The sequence below is a fragment of the Elaeis guineensis genome, chromosome 1 (genome assembly GCF_000442705.2).
Source record: "Elaeis guineensis isolate ETL-2024a chromosome 1, EG11, whole genome shotgun sequence".
NCBI lineage: Eukaryota > Viridiplantae > Streptophyta > Magnoliopsida > Arecales > Arecaceae > Elaeis > Elaeis guineensis.
The window spans coordinates 170,988,030-171,005,804 of record NC_025993.2 but is presented as its reverse complement, the minus strand read 5'-3'; the positions used below and the strand labels follow the sequence as shown (position 1 = coordinate 171,005,804).

Below are 17,775 nucleotides of genomic sequence, written 5' to 3'. Positions count from 1 at the left end.
ATTCTATAGCAAACCTTGGAAATCCGAACAAGGCTTGGATCACATTGGATGATGTTTGATGTCTTTCTTCTTTGCAAGTATATATAAGATGGCATTATATAGAGCTTGATGTCATTTTTATCCAAAGAGACTATTAGATTTGCCATGATTTTGTGACGAAGAATGTATTTTATGAAAATTACATGTATACATGTTCAGATGTTCTAACCATCTATATCAACTCGTGACTTTACATGGCGAACTTGCAGAAGAGGATACATGTAAAAGAGATGTACGTGGGAATGTAGGAGAAAATCACTTGTATATATATATGCTTCATGTTGATAAAGCAATCAATAAGACCATCATAGGGAAATTGTTCTGATATTTAGAAAAGATGCTACATGGATATTAGAATATTCAAAAAAGGTGCTTGATTTTAATATTGACTCTTATAAGGTATTCAATTAGGTGTAGTGAATATTCCAGATTGGAATATTGTAAACTTTGAGATGGCAAATTATTAGGATTTAGGATATTAGGCATTAAGGCTGTACAAGAGGCCATCAAGCTAAACATTTGGAGGCATCTCAAACACACGAACTTGCATTACAAGGCTGTGCAAGGGGCTGTCAAGCCGGACATTCGGTGTCCTCACAAAAAGCCAGTGCTTGATGTTATTACCGAGGCTGTTAGAAAGCTGTACCAGGGGCTGTCAGGCTAAACATTTGCTGGTATCATAAGAGCCAGCACATTATGTTGGTGTAACAGGGGCAACATAGCTGCTTTTTTTTTTTTTTGTTTCTTTTTCCCAACAAAATATTATGATAAATACAATATCATTAATAATAATTCAAAATCTATTCCAAAAAGTCAATGCGGAAATTTGTTATCTTAAATTCTTTAGCTTATCAAAAATCTATCCAATGCATGGCTGATATAGAGCTATATACACACCATATGGGTCTTCATATACTCTTTCAATTTTTATGATCTATTTAGATAAAAATATATTATAATATGAATATATTTGGATTGATTATGAATTAATAATAATATTTATAAATTAAATTTGTGATATCTATAATTAGATTTGAATATATTTATATTCTTGACCCATCAAGGACATTAAAATTTAAACTAGAACATAGAGGCAGGGGGTATGTGAGAAAATGTGGAAGTATGTATTTAATCTCTTATCGATTATATATTTAAAAAATTTAAAATATTTATATAGAAATAAAAAATTTAAATAATATTTTTTGATTAGCTTATTTGGATAAGCTACCGGATTGTTATACCATTTTATTAGATTAATAAAATAATAAAAATAATGTTAATATGTGCAAGTAATTGTTTTCTCCTCCGGCCCTAATCAGAAAATGACAAACTAATTTAGTTAAACTAGATTTTTCAAATATAATTTTTCTAAATATAATTCTTAGAATTTAAATAAAAATGACCAACCTCCTCCAATTGTGCTGCAGATAAATTACAAAATATGGTCATTGAACATGATAAAAGGCCTAAATTGCCTTAATATGGCAATGGGCTTTATTTTATTTTTTTAGTTAAAACGTATGCCATGATATTATTTTATTTTTTGGCTCAAGGTGTCACAATACATCAGAGTACACGTCCCAGTGCGCTTCTGTAACCATGTCCCTCATACATCATCGTTGAGATACACTGCTGCTGCTCTGTATTAAAAAAAAAAAAAAAATCAACCTTTGTTTTGAAATAGAATAAATAATAAGTATTTCCCTTGGAATGATGGATGTTTCGAAGAGTATACAGGTAGCTCCCAAAAGCCATCTCTTATTATCTTTCATTCCCATTCTCCTAACTCCTACACCAGAAATCCATCACAAAACCTGTGGCTCCCCTTCCATCCCCAAATTCTCTGATCCCAACGCCAAGCTCACCCCTTTCACCCTCCCTCGCCTCGTCACGACTCCATCGCATTAAACCCTCTCTTCCTTGGTCCTTAAAACCCTATAAACCCCATGTCCTTTTCCTCAAATCCATGCCGCCCTCTTCGATCGCCCAAGAGCCCTTCACCCTCCTCGACCTCCTCTCCCGCCTCCGATGCCTCTCCTCCGACCCCAAATGCCCCCTTTCCCCCTTTATCCCCACCAGGCCCTCTCCAATTCCCCTGAACTCCTCGTACATCGATGGCTTCATCTGCTCTCCTTTGGCCCGGAGACGTAATTACCGGGCGGCCGCCTCCTGTGGGCTCTCAGGTAGCTCTTCGAAGCTCCATGGGTTCTGGAGCGAGTTCAATCGCTTCGTTCGAATTCACTGTGACCGCTCCCCGATAGGGTTCGCCTCCATTGGGCTCGGGGAACCGCCTAATGATACCGCGGAGCCCCCTTTGGGGGAAGAGGGACCTGTTGTCTTGGAAGACGATGGGGTGCCCGTTAATGGCGTGGAGCTTGAGGCACCGAAGAAAGTTTTGATCTTGATGAGCGATACTGGCGGTGGCCACCGGGCTTCGGCGGAGGCCATTAAGGCGGCCTTCAATCAAGAATTTGGTGATGAGTACCAGGTTGATTCAATATGTAGCTGTGTATTCTTGATTTGATTTGGTTTGGGTGTGAACTTGTGCGTTCTTTTGTTTGTCAATATTGCTGTTTCTCTCTTTCTTTCTTTTTTTTCTTTTTTTTTTTTGTACATATATTGCTGTTTCTTTGCTGACTTTTGATAGATGTGATTTCAATATTTCATGCAGGTGTTTGTTACGGATTTATGGACCGACCACACCCCTTGGCCGTTTAACCAATTGCCCAGGAGCTACAATTTCTTGGTAAAGCATGGGACTTTGTGGAAAATGACGTACTATGGGAGCGCCCCACGGTTAGTACATCAACCACATTTTGCGGCAACTTCAACTTTCATAGCTCGGTGAGAACATCTTTGGATCACTCCTCCCTCCCTATTCTCTCAAAATGCTACTTTTTGTGTTTTTGTTGTTTTGGATGGTTGCAATTTCACTGTGTGAATGAATTTTGATGATCCAGAATAAAAGAAGGAAGAAGAGGATGCGTATGATTATGTAATGATAATTAGGAACTCTCAAAACATAAAAATCATAAAGTATTTGGTGGATATTCATGCTATATCAATAGCTGCAAAGCTGGGAATGATTAAGTAATGATAATTCCAGGAACAAATTGATGTGAGAAGGCTTCATGTTGAATTTGGGATGCTGATGTCATGGGGTTAGACTAAAATGGAGGCATTTGCCAATTTGAGTTTGGAAAGATAAAAAAGGAATTGGAGGATCAGGGACTAGTATAGCAATGTTTTTAAAATTGGACCGGATAATGAACAGGTAAGTTGTCCGGCTCCTAGGTTGACTGGTCAGACTAGTAGGAATGACCGTTCTGAATTGTGACATCAGCATGGCATCATGATGACATCCTAATTATGTGTTAAAAAATCAGAAAAAATGAGAAAAAAACTCCAAAAAAACTAGTGAATGACAGTCAGGAAAAACTAATGCCATACTTTATGGTGTTGAACAAGTGCCATGCTTTATGCCAGCCTGAAAGTTACATCGAATATAAACGACTAGGTTCATCCAGCAAGTTATTATGCATGGATGGCAACTATTGGCAGGAATGTTGCTATAAATTAACCCACCAACAAACATTAGAGCAATTTTCAACAACTTCTCATAAGTTATTATGCAGAAAAAAAAAAACTCATAAACTGAACAAAAGCCCAGGAATTGAACTAATTTTAGCTAAACAAAATGGACTGAAACTTAATATGTTTAACTAAACAAAAACCCTAATTCCCATCAAATTGGACTGATACTCTCTATCTTTCTCTCACATTTGGAGAAGAATTGAGCTTCTAGATGCCCAATTTATTTATTTATTTTTCCATTGTTTCGAGAAGACTTCAAACAAAAAAAATCCAATTTGTCATGTAAAAAAAAAAAAAAAACTGCAAGAAATCTTCAAATCAGAATGAGAGAGAGAGATGCGAGAGGGAAAGAATCAAATGAAAGGGCCATCGTGATGGGAGGGAAAATCAAATGAAATGGAGATGGTTGGGGGTGGGGAGGGGGGAGGGGATGGGATTGGTATACCTTCAGCGATGAGTTTGAGTTGCTGATCTAGTGTCTTCTTCTCCTCCTCTTCGAAGTTAGTTAGGATCGCAGTCTTCCGGTCTGGTGAAGCAGCTGGGCCATGGCGAAGGATTGATGCAGGGATTTGGCAACCAGATGGGTGGAGAGTGGAGACTGGATTTTGGTGGAAGAGGATGACAGAAGAGGACTGGGATTTAGTAGATGGGTTGAATTGTTGAAGCCTTCAATGGAGGATGGGTTGATTACCAAATTACATCAGACCCACTGCGAACAGAAAAGGAAAAAATGTGGGAATCGGACTGGACCAGCTAGTCTAACTGGATCATCCGATTCTTTCGGGTTTGACCAAATTTAAAGTATCCTTTGAACCAGACTGGATAGGCAAACAGTTTTCGGTTCAACCAGTTGAACCGGCCGGTTTGGTCCTGTTTCACATGAGGAAAAGATAAGCTGTAACAAATGGAGTTGAAATCTATAATGTGTAGATATTGAGAATTGATACTTTAAAAGAAGGGAGGAAAGGGGGATTGACATGCAAGCACGAACCTATTAGTGGGCCAAAACAAAAAAAAGAAAAGAGAGATGTATACTTAATTATCGCCTACAAACTGCCAACCGTTTACCAGATACGCTGTGTAATGAAGTGTAAGATTTTGCCCCCACCTATCATTTTTTTAATTGTTTAATTTCCATCTTTCTGTATATCCTTTTAAAGGCAACATGTGAGACATAATGAATGCTATACAAAAACCACATGCACAGCTACACATAGAGGAAATTAGAGTTGAATATTTCAAAAATATATAGTGTTAGATGGACAAAGAAATATGTGGTGACCTGTTGGATTGCTTCACATCGTCTATGAGCAAAGTGATATAGTAAGTTATAGAGAAAGAGTTCAGCAGAAGAGTGTTATAGAGAAAGAGATCAGCAGAAGAGTATGATTAGAATGGATAAGTCAATTTTTTTTTTGCTTTTAACTATTATGAAAGGAATTTGCTTACTGCCATTGGCCTATTTATGTATATCCATATTTTTGAAGGACAGGATGCTGGCTTTACTGATTTGCAATTGAGAAGTGGAGACAATGACTCCATATCTGTTTATGTAGATAACCTATTTGGGGAGAATAGGAGATAAGATGGAGGCTGTAGCAATTTCTTAATAAAAAAGTGAACCCACTCACTGGTTTAATGAGCTATGACTAATTGATGGAAGAATTATGTTTTAAAATGCACTCATGCAGCTGCATATGTGCCCGGTGTATGCAGATGTGATCCCTTGATCCAACTGATTCGCTTATATACAATTATTTATTGTGGTTATACCACATATGGGCTGAAAGGTGCTCCATTTCGAATTATGTGGAAGCCCATTCTTATGAATCTGTGTGGATGGAACAGGTTCGAATTGATGATTAGGTTTGACGAGGGTTTCAAATGGACCTGATATAGATGTCAGTAATATATTAATTATATTATAATTGTTTCTGTTAGTATTAGGTATTTCATAATAATTAGTCGTCACTGATTGTTAGTTGTAATTATTACTAATATTGCGATTATTTATCTAGAAAAATATTACTACTATTTTGCTGTTTTTAGTCCATTTAATAAATTTTATTTATTTTAAATATTTTAAAAGAGTAACTGCATGACCAGCTTGCGTACTAATATGCACCATGCAGTTACTTAACCATCTGTATAACATTTGCCACTTTTTAAAACAATTTCTAGACAACAAAAGTTAATGAAGAAATTGGATGATGCATTTGAACTTGGTCAACTGTTTTTTTTTTTTTTTAGTTGAAATATTGTCGACATTTGATGGAGAAAAAACAGTGCACTTTGCAGTTAAAGCTAAATATCAGAGTTTGTACCTTTTGACATATTGTAATGGAGATTGCAAATGGCTGTGAGGACTTGAAATTTCTCTGTCTTTTTATTGTCAAGCACATTATTATTATGACTATGTTGCAGAAACTCATCTGTTCAGTAATACCTTTTTTTTGATAAGTTATTTTGGTCTTAATGTGACTAATATTAACACCATAGGAGCCTGGGAAGCCAGTACTTCTTAACCAAGAGGTCTTTGCCGAAAGCATGACACTTTGCTGCTGTCTATACAGGGAAGTTGCAAAAGGACTGATGAAATACCAGCCAGATATTATTATCAGTGTACATCCTCTGATGCAGCATGTTCCTCTTAAAATCCTAAGGGCAAAAGGTTTGCTAAAGAAGATTGTGTTTACCACAGTTGTCACAGATCTGAGCACTTGCCATCCGACATGGTAGGTTGATCTTATAACATGGCATCGTTTTGATGCTAAATGGTAAAGCTTTGTCTTTTTGTTTCCTGTTTTCTCAAAGAAAAATTAGATGAGATGCAACTTGTTACAGTCTCTTATTACTGTTTCATGTTTGTTCAGTAAAATGATTTTTCTTTCAATGTTTGCCTTAGGTTTCACAAGCTTGTAACAAGATGTTATTGCCCTTCTACTGAGGTGGCGAAGAGGGCATTAAAAGCTGGACTGCAGCCTTCCCAGATAAAGGTCTATGGCCTTCCAGTGCGTCCTTCTTTTGTTAAACCAGTCCGACCAAAAGTATGACATTTTTTTTATCACAATTATTGGTACTTTATCAACCAGTGTTTCTTTATACTTGGAATTGAATGTCCTTTTGATCAATTTCTGGATCATGCTTCATTGGGTTCTTCAGTTTTGTTTTCTTCATCTGTCATCAGGATGTATTGAGAAAAGAGTTAGGAATGGATGAGGATTTACCTGCTGTTTTATTGATGGGAGGAGGGGAAGGCATGGGTCCCATTGAGGCTACTGCTCAGGCACTTGGAAATACATTATATGATGAGAATCTTGGACAGCCCATTGGTCAGATCCTTGTCATATGTGGCCGGAATAAAAGGCTTTATAACAGGGTGCAGTCAATTGATTGGAAAGTTCCTGTTCAGGTATATTAATCAACCTTAGATATCTGCTTGCATGCTTGTTCAGATTACTCACACCATCCAATAATTTACATAAGATGGATTCTGTTATTGATTTAGTCATGTTGAGGTAGATAGTAATTCTTGCTTTTCTTCTAAACAGCAGACATTTTATGTGAGGAACTGTGAAAATGCATCCTCTGACAAGAAATAAATGTTGAAGGATAATGTATCAATTTTTTCTTGGTTTTAAGGTGCCGAGTATATGATTGCATAAATTTGCATCATAGCAATGCCTAGCTAAGATTCTAAATAGGGTATTAAGTCCTCTGTGCAATGAGCTTTGTGACTAAGTTTATCATTGTCCAGGGGAACACTGTCTTAATCAGTGGTTTGGTTCTCAGATTTGCCATCTCCAATCTTCACAAGACAGCCACGTTCATTGAAAGAGAGCAAAAATCCATTCATAGGCATTGCTGCATTGTTGTTAGTTCTTGCTGCTAGTGTGATTCATATTTACTGAACTGTTCACAAGGTTAAGCGGCGAGTGTCCTGAATATGCAGTCATCCATTGTTGTTATAATTTCCTAAAGAGGTCAGGTTACTCTCTTTATAGAAAATAGCCTTGATTTGCCGTTGCAGGGACATCAGCAGACAGGTTGCATGAGTTCTTGGTATGTAGGTTGAACCTTCACATAAGACCCAGTGTGTGACATTTGCATATTCCTTGTAATTTCTATCATTTACAAATATATAAAATAAAAACACTTATTTCACTGGTTCTAGAATTAGATGTCTCTTGGTTCGACCATGTCATAGAATTATACATGCTATTAAGTTATATGTGCTGCAGGAGCATGATTTCAAGTGGAAGCAATGCTGTATGCCAAGGGGCTGCTGCTGGCCAGGCTTTCTGCAATTTAGTGATTCTTTTTCAGTTGTCAATGTTGGAACAAATAACATTCTGCTTTCATATTGTTTATAGGAAAAGTTTCTTTGGTGTTTGCTTAGCTTCCTACTGTATATCACTGTCATTGGGTTTTGCCTATTTTAAACATCTACTAAATATACAAGCAAACTTAAAATTCTCTGTGCATGATTACTATTGAGCCGACTGCTGCTGTAAGTTTTTTGAACTCAGTGGATGCTGCTCTCGTTGGTTCTTATGTCTTCCACATTTCACCTCTTTGTTCACGGCAATTTTTGAAATCCAGGTAAAAGGTTTTGTTACTAAAATGGAAGAATGCATGGGTGCATGCGACTGCATTATCACAAAGGTAATTATTCTATCAATTTCTTAGATTCCTAACATGCAACTTCAATTCATTTTTTTGTTATATGTACTCAATTCTTGTCCACAGGCAGGACCAGGAACCATTGCAGAAGCCATGATTCGCGGTCTTCCTATTATTTTAAATGGTTACATTGCAGGGCAGGTAAGTTATGACTTCTTGAAGAAGAATCTGTTCTTGGTTTGAATAGAGGCATATTAAAGTAAGCCACATGATACTGTTATTTTCTACAAGTTTGATCTCATTGGTTTTGCTGTTACATGATGTTGACCATGCACCATTCACATAATTAATCTTAGTACTATATTTTTGTGGGTGTTACGGAAAGTGACAGCCAAAAATATTTTCCTCATACAGAAAATAACTCTGTCCAGTGAATTTGTATGGCTTAATTATTGGACGAAACACCACTTTATTTTAATTTGTATGGCTCAGTTGGATGTTTACCTACCATGTTGAGATTTTTTTCTCTCAAAACAGCACCACTCTCGCCCTACTTGTAGTTTTATAGCTTTGTGTCTTATGATGATGATCATGGTTCTTGGCTTGCTTTAGATGCTATTTTCTTGGTGGTGCCCTGCCAGATTTTGCTTCTGATTCACAGCTTATGATGGCCAAATAGAAACACATTGTTATCTAATAATGCAAGCATTAAGCTGGCACAAAATTTGTTGGGAACATAACTGTGGAAGGCTGAGGGAAGTGGGACATCTATTTTGTTCAATGCACTGTTCCATCCAAAAGCATCCTAGAAAAGGAATGTAGCTGTTCTCCATGTCTCATAAGCTATAGTGGAAGCATTGGTTTTCCTGTAAACACCTAGGATGGCTCAAGTCGAAACCATAAAATTTGTGACAACTGGAGTTCACGTATTTTGTACGTATTTAGAATCTTTGGAAACAGAACTAAAAATCATGAAGTCAAACACGTCTAATACAACCTCTATAGTGCATAATTTTCCCTCCCTCTCTGTTCTTTTCAGTTCTTAAAAGCAGTGAAATACTTCCCGTTAAATAGAACCTTTGAATCTTAGCCAAAAAATAAAAGGGAAAACGAAATTTAAAGAAAAAGAAGTAAGAAACATGATTTTGAATGTTCAAACCACCAGACTCGATTAACTGTCATCTATCTCCAGAAGTTTGTTACTCTTTGAGCATCAGTGCCGGACGTAGCTTGTATTGCTGAAGGTGTAAGGTCACTTTTCCATTAGTTCTTTTATTAGCCTTCTTAAAACTTTGTTCGGTGAAGGATATTCTTCCTCGTTGTTTAGCTTAAGTTAGCTGCATATTTACCTCTGTCATGTTAAGATGTAAGCTAGCTAATTCATGAAAACTCCAGTTTTCAGGCCAAGTGATTTTTTCCAACCTCACTAGAGCATTATTCACTGCCTACTTTGACTCGAGAGTTTATTGTGGAAGTTATGGGAAATGCAAAATCACATGCCTTATAGAGCATCAGGCTATTATATAATATACTATTATACATGAGCTTTATTTTTCTTTTAACATTAAGTCAATTTTCATTCAAAGAATTCATTTGATCTTTCTCGTAAACTTAATTTATTTTTCTCAAAAATGGAACTGATATCTTAGTAGTATCGAATGTTTGCATGACAGGAAGTTGGCAATGTTCCTTATGTAGTGGAAAATGGATGCGGGAAGTTCTCAAAGTCACCAAAAGAGATAGCAAAGATAGTTGCCGAGTGGTTTGGTCCAAAATCTGAAGAACTCAAAGCCATGTCGCAGAATTGCTTAAAACTAGCGCGGCCGGATGCTGTTTTCAAGATTGTTCATGATCTCCATGAGTTGGTCAGACAAAAAAATCTTGTACCACAATACTCGTGTGCAACTTGAGTTTATGCATCGATGTTGAGAATTATTATTTTTTATGCGTCGACAAACTTTTACATTGCCTTTTTTTGCATTTCCTTGCTGCCACCCATGCGTTCAGAGAGCCAAATCAGCCAGGTTTAGCAGGACTAGGGAGTTTTTGATGACTTCACTTTCCATGCTACCACAATAAGAACTCAGGTTTGGGATGACAAAGTTGGAGTTCAGGTTCATCGTCATTAATGTTTTTTCTTTTTTTTTTTTTTTTTTCCTTTGGGTCTTTGACCCCTTTCTGTACCGGAGAAAAAAAAAAAAACTTCTTTTATCCCTCTGCTTGTAGAATAACAGGACCCTATTGTATGGTTGGCACGTGCGTTGCACATGAATGGAAGCTGTATGGCTATGGTCTCTCGTTTGATTGACAGATTTTATACAATGAACACGCAGATTAAAAATTCACGGGGAAGGAACCATTTATTTTATTATAGAGATCGGCATGTCCGGAAAAAATATTATCAAGTGATTATATCTAATAAGAGATTTGATGTTTCATTTAGCTAGGATCTGATGTAAGAAAGAAAAGAATATGATGGGAATGAGATTTCAAAGAAAAAATAAAATTTTTGAAATGAATAAATATGACTCGTAAAAATATATTTAGGTGACTCTACTGAAGAAGAGATCCTAAAAATAAAATAAAGAAAAAAAAGGTGTGGGGGGGGGGCGGTGTGGGGTGTGTGGGGGAGCTAAACAACGGGAAGCGGGTTCCCCATCACAAGATACAAACAATTGGGCAAAAGAAAAACAGCGAGCGTAAGAGTTGGAGTTGTATTGGAGGGCTGTTTCTTTGGAGTTGTGTTCTTTTCCCGACACTGCAAGGAGAAATTATTGGTTGAAGCAAGTGATTGTTCATTTGGAGAAGAGTGCCGGCACCATATGGATGGCTAAAAGGCATCATAATGATAATTTTTGGCATCATCGATCTGTTGTGGCTACAGGTTGCTCAAATCTCCAAGCACATGCGGTAAAGAGGGAATCAAAGCGGACATTTGATAAAACTGAAGTGGATGGAAACAGAAGCAATTTTCTGGGGGAGCGGTCGAATTCTGATTATGGAGTACAAATTAATGGAGTCTTGGCTTACATAGATACAGAGAGGGGACAAGAACCAGGACAGTTAAAAAGTTGTGAAAGAATTTGAAAAAGTTTTAGATTGACATTGGCTGATGCCATTGATAGGAATCAGAGGCCTAAATAAAGAAAGTTTATAAAGCTCTCCAAATCTTTCTCTCACGACTCATGACTATGATACTTCTTTCTGAAAGGTAAAACTGGAATCTCGAGCAAGAAAAATCTGGTTGATTAGCAAAACAAACATTCAACTGTAGAAGAAATGGATGACTGGCTCAACCAACATAATGTCGATCCTGTTTGCCTACAGTTTTGACAGGCCTAAAAATTTGCATAAAAATTCAGTGATCAATGTTTATCCAGGGCCTCTACTCTATTGATTCTACCAAGGCCCCGTCTTATAAGATGGGACGCTCTAAACACGGGAAATGACATCAAAATTTCATTACATTTTGTTATTTTAGACCCCACTCTTCCCTCTCCTTTTTAGGCCAGCTGATGGTTTAATCCACCAAGATGTTTACGTCAGACCAATAGAGACCATATTTTCTGGTTGATTGTGCTGGTAATAGATCAAAAGAACTGATCAGAAAATTGTTCTGAAGAAAAGCGTTCATATCTTAATAAATGTTTCAAGTATAGCCGTCCTACGTTTTGTTTGAATTTTGGGACTGCAAATAAGCTAGTGGTCAGTTTTTGACCAAAATTCGAGTGCAAAAAAATAAAAAATTGAAAAAAAAAAATGTGTGCTACAGTGCTGTTTTGCTCGACCGGTTGTGCTGCTTCTACTTGGGTTCATGATTGTAAATATATGAATATATAACTACCATATAAGGCTGGAAAAATCTCTCTAAAGCCAACTGCAAGCATCCATTACTTTTCTCCGCTCAAACATTTTTCCAAAGAGATGTTAAAACACCCGGCTCGCACCCTGCAGAGCTTCAAGTTCTCCTATATCATGCGCGAGAACAATCAACCAGCAGCTGTCTTGCACGCATGGCAGCTACTCTTCAAAGCCTTCTAACCTGGTCCACCAGCTTTACCCCAACCTAGGGGTTGAATGTTTCAAGAGATCGTAATCTAGGGGTCACCCTTAATTATCAAAACAAAAAATTTCTCTTCTACGCATGGAAAAAGACCGCAACCAAAAAGAGCTTATAAAACACCTGCACTAATGAATTGATCTCTATTCTTTCAATACGAATCAGGAGCTGGAACTATGCTAGATAACCCTCTGGCATGGTATTTTGACTGCATAAGTAATGCTATGATTTCATTGATGGACGATATGCACTAACCAAGGATTAAAGGCAACCTTTCTTCCTCAACCTTCTTTTCTCAGCCAGCTAAAGGCTCCATATTAATTTTTCCATGCATGTACCACATATTATGCGTGCAGAGTAGGCATTCATCCATACTCTGTAATAATAACCATTTACAACTCAGATTACCGGCCAGTACAAATGAGTTTGCATCCTTCATCTTGCTGTCTACGATTAGTCGCTTTATCTTTTTGCTTGCTGCATAATATTCTCCTGCATCTTCTCAGATTAATATATTCAGAATCGACCAAAAAATATATTCCATAATGCCCGCATGCGTCATTAACCTATGAGCGAATCTCAGGTTTGTTTATTAGTTCCAAATCCTACAATGTGGCTGGATCATGCACATATTTAACTCAGGAATTTGAGTGAGAATTAGAAATCCTTCTGCTCCGCTGTCACCCTCCAAAATTTGGTGCTGACAGAAAGAAGGCAGAGTAACCACCTCACTCTAGCTACTTCTTTTGTGCAGCTTATTGGAGAAGGTGAAAATATTTATTGAAATATGGTGTTTCATCACAAAGTACACCTTTGACACCCTACCATTTTAAATCATGGGTGTATATATATATATATATAATCTCATTTTGAGGAAGATTTTCCAAACAAAAGCTTTCAGCATCATTCCACATTCGACATTCTCCAAAAGATAGAACACAAAAGAATCAGTTTAACAAAAATCTGGATTGAGATGGTGTCTTGGAAGGCCAGTGAGGAAGCAGATAAGATACACAGGCAGATACCTTAAAATCAAAGAGAAGTAAGTTTAATTTGACATAACTTGGTCATCCAAAATACTCGAGTGATAGCAAGCTTAAGAATTGAAAGGAAGAAAAATCAATCCAACGGCATCTTAGGAAACATTAGAAAATAATGAACAAAACAATGGCTATACGATGTAAACAACACCATCCTCACCCCAAAAATAAATGTTAACAACGCCATAGTTTACTTAGAACCCATTTCGGTCAACGAGGAGGGTGCCTGCCACCCTATTGACAGATCACCTTACTTCGCCGATGGGTGCCCCGGAACCTCGAGCGCCAGATCAAGACACATGGGAGAACCCAGGTTTCCCCGCCCGACAAGATGGACCCAATGGTTTTCTGCCACGTGTCCTAAAGATGTAATAATTAATAGATTAAGCCGGAACAAATTTGGTTTCTTTCGCATGCGATAAATTTGGGTTCGGGTTGTATCTTTCGCGAGAAAGAATGAATGATCTTCTTTTCGTCATGCAGCAACCGCACAGCTCTTGAAGCGATCGTTGCGCGATCCAACGGTGGATTGGCACGAAGATAGTAGGTGAACTCCTTTTGCGCGAAAGATAGAACCCCTTGCGATAACTTAGGGCACCTACTTCGTCAAACGAGCTTCCCATACCATTCCACCAACAGGTGGGCCCCGGCCGCCACCCTAAGCTCTCCACCATATGTACGTACTTGGGTGTGCGTCTGGGTTCTTGCAGAATGTACATTAAGTTCCTCTCAGACAACAGGGGTTTGGTCAAACGGCTTGATCCTGACGCTGTTAAGAAATCCGATTTGTCCTAAGACTTCCTTCTGCTCGTCTTGGAACATTTTTTTCAGCAATTTAGACGCTTTCTCTGTCCAATTTTTTTGGATTTGTAGGTCAGTTTGCATTCTTTTTGCTCGGTCGATGCGAGAAAACTCACAGCAAAACACCTTATTTTTTCCCCTTCCTGAATCTCAAAGATTTGCGAGCAGATTTGATATCCAAATAGGAGGATCAATTCGAGGGGATATTGTTTCTTTGGTATCTGGATCTAAAGATGCCATCTTTTTATATAAATTCCAAGTTCTTGTGGAAGACTCGAGCTAAGTTTCAGTGAAAGATCTCCGTCTGCTGCACATATCTCAACTTGTTTCCTGAGGAAATCTGGGCAAAGAACGGAAGCCACTGGTTTCCAAAATGGGAGCCCCGATGGCTTCTCAGGTTTCTGAGGATAAGGAGAGTGTGGAGGAGACAATTGGACTCACCGGCGACGCTCCAAAGGAGAAGGAAGCTATCGAGGTGGAACCGCGGTGCCGATGGTCCCCTCTCAGCTGGTTCCGAATGCTGGCGGACGAGATGCATTGGAGCTTTGTGTTCGGCGTGGTCACCGTGTATGGAATCAGCCAAGGCTTGGGCGGCGCCATTTGGAGAGTGGCCTCGGATTACTACTGGAAGGATGTTCAGAAGGTGCAGCCATCGGCAGCTCAGGTGTATCATGGGATAATTTCCCTCCCCTGGATTGTGAAGCCCCTGTGGGGTCTTCTCACTGATGTTCTTCCTATGGCCGGGTATCGCCGGCGGCCATATCTTATTCTCGCAGGCAAGCAACTCAACCTCAGAATGCTGTTTGCTTTCTTTCGTACAGTTAAGAAGTTAGCTAGTTCATGTGATTTAACAATTTCTTGAAGGAATGCAATGGCCTTCGTCTTTGTTTCAACGGCTCCCTTAGTTCTTGTTATGTCGCTCCCTTCCCGGCACTTATGGGTCTTAATTTGTGAATCCATTCTCAGTCCTGAATGTGTGCTTCCAATTCCATTATATGTGCCTTTAGGATTATGAGTGATAGTTACTTGAGTGTCCTGGTAATGTATCAAGACAGACTTGGTCCAATGGGAGGTCAAATTTCCCAATAGGACAAAGCTAGTTGAGAACATATGAAGAATGTGAATTCAAATTTGCTCTTTGGAGAACGCGGTGGTAAACATGCAGCATTGGTATAGATCTCAGTTATTTGCTCTTGTTACCTGCAAATTAGCAGAGGGTGGGTTTGCATTTTGACATTCCTTTTTTGCTAGTAGTGTGGGAAAGAAGTATTCTAGATGAGTTAATCATTGATCTGTAAATTTGTTATTATAGATTTAATTCACTCCTAATATTATCCTACAAGCATGAATGTAATAATTCAAATTTTATTTTGACAAACTGATCTTTATGTTCCATATGACACCTAAATATAAATGATTCCGTCTCTGATCTAAATTAACATCTTTTGCAAATTCTGTGGTTCTTTAAGTTTTAATTGTTTTCATGTCTCATGTCTAGGATATATGTTCTACTCATGTTTAATATACAAGCTCGAATATTAGTTAAAAAATAGAGAATGATCTTGATAATTGTTCTGCCTCTGCAAAGCTTTCTGAATATTCACGTCTTTTTCTCCTTTTCTTACATTACATTTTGGGTCAATGAATATCTTTTTCCATGATCTCAGTATGATTTGATGCGTCTCCATCAACATCTTAGTTTCCACTACTATATCTAACACGGGATGAGTATTTCTTGGTGAATATAGGTCTTTTGGGAGTGACCTCTATGCTTACACTGTCTCTGCACCAAAAACTGCATGTTGTGTTTGCTTTGTTGGCCATGACTGCCGGAAGTGCTGGGGTGGCAATAGCAGATGTGACTATAGATGCCTGTGTTGCTCAAAACAGTATAAATCACCCTGCACTTGCTGCTGACATGCAAAGCTTATGTGGATTAAGTTCATCAATTGGAAGACTTCTGGGTTTCTCCATCAGTGGTTTACTAGTTCATGCAATTGGTTCTCAGGTTAGCTTCTGATTTCATCCCTATTTAAACTGCCATTAAAACTTTATGGCTTGCAATCATAAGTGTGAGATAGGGAAATTTGATCATCGTTGCCACTTTCAACTATCTATTTACAACTATGCACTACACGTATAAAGTCTTCCTATTGAGTTTATTTTTTGCTGATTATTCACTTCCTTTTTTCCCAAAGGGGGTACTTGGTTTGATGGGCATCCCTTTTGCACTGGTATTTTCAGTTGGAATAGTGCTGAAGGAGATGCACACACCAGACTTTCCTTATAAACAGGTGAGATATGTTGTTCGGCCTTGGGGCTCATAATACAGTTCATTTTGCATCTTGGCACACATGCTTCTTAAAAACCCTTCTGACATTCAGGTATACCAGAAGTTCGTGCAAGCCAGCCAAACTATGTGGACAACTTTAAGATGCCCTGATGTATGGAGGCCTTGTTTCTACATGTATATGTCATTTGCCTTCAGCTTGAACATCCAAGAAGGAATGTTCTATTGGTACACAGATTCAGCTTCAGGTCCATCTTTCTCTCAGGTATTTTTTTACATTTTGTGTGTTGGAACATCCAGGGTTTAAGTGAGGTAACTTCTTCCTCAGAATTTTGGAAACTCTCAATGCAGGGAGCAATTGGCTTCATTTTTGCTGTTGGTTCAGCGGGTTCCTTGCTTGGAGTTTTGCTCTACCAAAATGTTCTGAAGGATTATCCATTCTGTGGCTTGCTTTTCTGGGGTCAGTTGCTTTCTAGTTTATCAGGAATGATGGATTTGATTTTGGTTCTTCGTCTAAACCTGAAGTTTGGGATGCCTGATTATTTCTTTGTTGTGATTGATGAGTGTATTTCTCAAATGGTTGGCCGGCTCAAGTGGATGCCGCTACTTGTACTCAGCTCCAAGCTCTGTCCCCCGGGCATTGAGGGCACCTTTTTTGCTTTGCTTATGTCCATTGATAATGCTGGCGTGCTTACATCATCATGGGGTGGTGGCCTACTGCTTCATATGCTTAAGGTTACTCGAGTGGAATTTGGTAATCTCTGGGCTGCTATATTGATTAGGAACATAATGAGAGCATTACCATTAGCTCTTTTATTTCTGATTCCTAAAGGCGATCCAAATTCTACTATTCTTCCTGCTGACATTCTTACTGGAAACGATAACATAGAAGCTCATGAAGCAGCAGTAATTGATATCGAACTTGTCTCACTTGTTGACAAAAGCTGATGGTGAAGCAGGAGAATTACCTATTTATCATTTTTGGGACATGCTTGATATTTTGACTCCATCAAACATTTTCCCATATATCATCCAATTGAGCTCAGAGGTGCATTGATTGGTCACAAATAACAAGACTGGGTTGCTTCTTGTGTAACAATGTGGTGGTCACAGATAGTCAAACAGAGTTAAGAAAGCCTGTTGGCATTCAACTTCATTGTTTTTACTAGGATATCATGATCTTTGAATAATTGAAGTTTTTTTATTTCTTTCTTGTCAAAGATTTGTCGTGTATTCAATTCCCCTGTATACTGTTGGGTTAAAAGAACCAGTTCAAGTTGACTATAACAGAACCCAGGATATATTTTCCTAGTACAGCCATATCTTTT

The 17,775-nt window shown here is 38.2% G+C and overlaps 2 protein-coding genes across 5 annotated transcripts; both read left to right on the top strand.

The window, feature by feature from the left end:
- The first annotated feature begins 1,800 nt into the window (after positions 1-1,800).
- Positions 1,801-10,194, top strand: LOC105039544 (monogalactosyldiacylglycerol synthase 1, chloroplastic). Of its 4 annotated transcripts, none has more exons than XM_010915729.4 (8): positions 1,804-2,527; positions 2,711-2,883; positions 6,207-6,368; positions 6,539-6,680; positions 6,821-7,045; positions 8,236-8,298; positions 8,387-8,457; positions 9,930-10,194. In XM_010915729.4, the coding sequence occupies exons 1-7, from the start codon at positions 2,006-2,008 to the stop codon at positions 8,411-8,413; spliced, it is 1,314 nt and encodes a 437-aa protein (XP_010914031.1). In that variant the 5' UTR covers positions 1,804-2,005; the 3' UTR covers positions 8,414-8,457; positions 9,930-10,194. The 4 variants fall into 4 exon arrangements, with proteins under 4 accessions (XP_010914029.1, XP_029118688.1, XP_010914031.1 ...); XM_010915725.4 differs by having other exon boundaries at positions 1,806-2,527; positions 8,383-8,457; XM_010915727.4 differs by lacking the exons at positions 8,236-8,298; positions 8,387-8,457; positions 9,930-10,194 and adding an exon at positions 7,875-8,031 and having other exon boundaries at positions 1,801-2,527.
- Positions 10,195-14,073: 3,879 nt separating this feature from the next.
- Positions 14,074-17,761, top strand: LOC105039543 (probable folate-biopterin transporter 2). Its single transcript, XM_010915724.4, has 5 exons — positions 14,074-14,933; positions 15,906-16,165; positions 16,356-16,451; positions 16,542-16,712; positions 16,799-17,761. Exons 1-5 carry the CDS (start codon positions 14,531-14,533, stop codon positions 17,393-17,395), a joined length of 1,527 nt encoding a protein of 508 aa, XP_010914026.1. The 5' UTR covers positions 14,074-14,530; the 3' UTR covers positions 17,396-17,761.
- Positions 17,762-17,775: the final 14 nt, after the last annotated feature.

Coding starts and splice junctions, on each gene's coding strand:
- LOC105039543 (XM_010915724.4), top strand. CDS start 14,531: ATGGGAGCCCCGATGGCTTCTCAGGTTTCTGAGGATAAGGAGAGTGTG. Junction 14,934..15,905: donor GCCATATCTTATTCTCGCAG/GCAAGCAACTCA, acceptor TGGTGAATATAG/GTCTTTTGGGAGTGACCTCT. Junction 16,452..16,541: donor CAGACTTTCCTTATAAACAG/GTGAGATATGTT, acceptor TCTGACATTCAG/GTATACCAGAAGTTCGTGCA.
- LOC105039544 (XM_010915725.4), top strand. CDS start 2,006: ATGCCGCCCTCTTCGATCGCCCAAGAGCCCTTCACCCTCCTCGACCTC. Junction 2,884..6,206: donor ACTTCAACTTTCATAGCTCG/GTGAGAACATCT, acceptor CTGTCTATACAG/GGAAGTTGCAAAAGGACTGA. Junction 7,046..8,235: donor ATTGGAAAGTTCCTGTTCAG/GTATATTAATCA, acceptor TTTGAAATCCAG/GTAAAAGGTTTTGTTACTAA.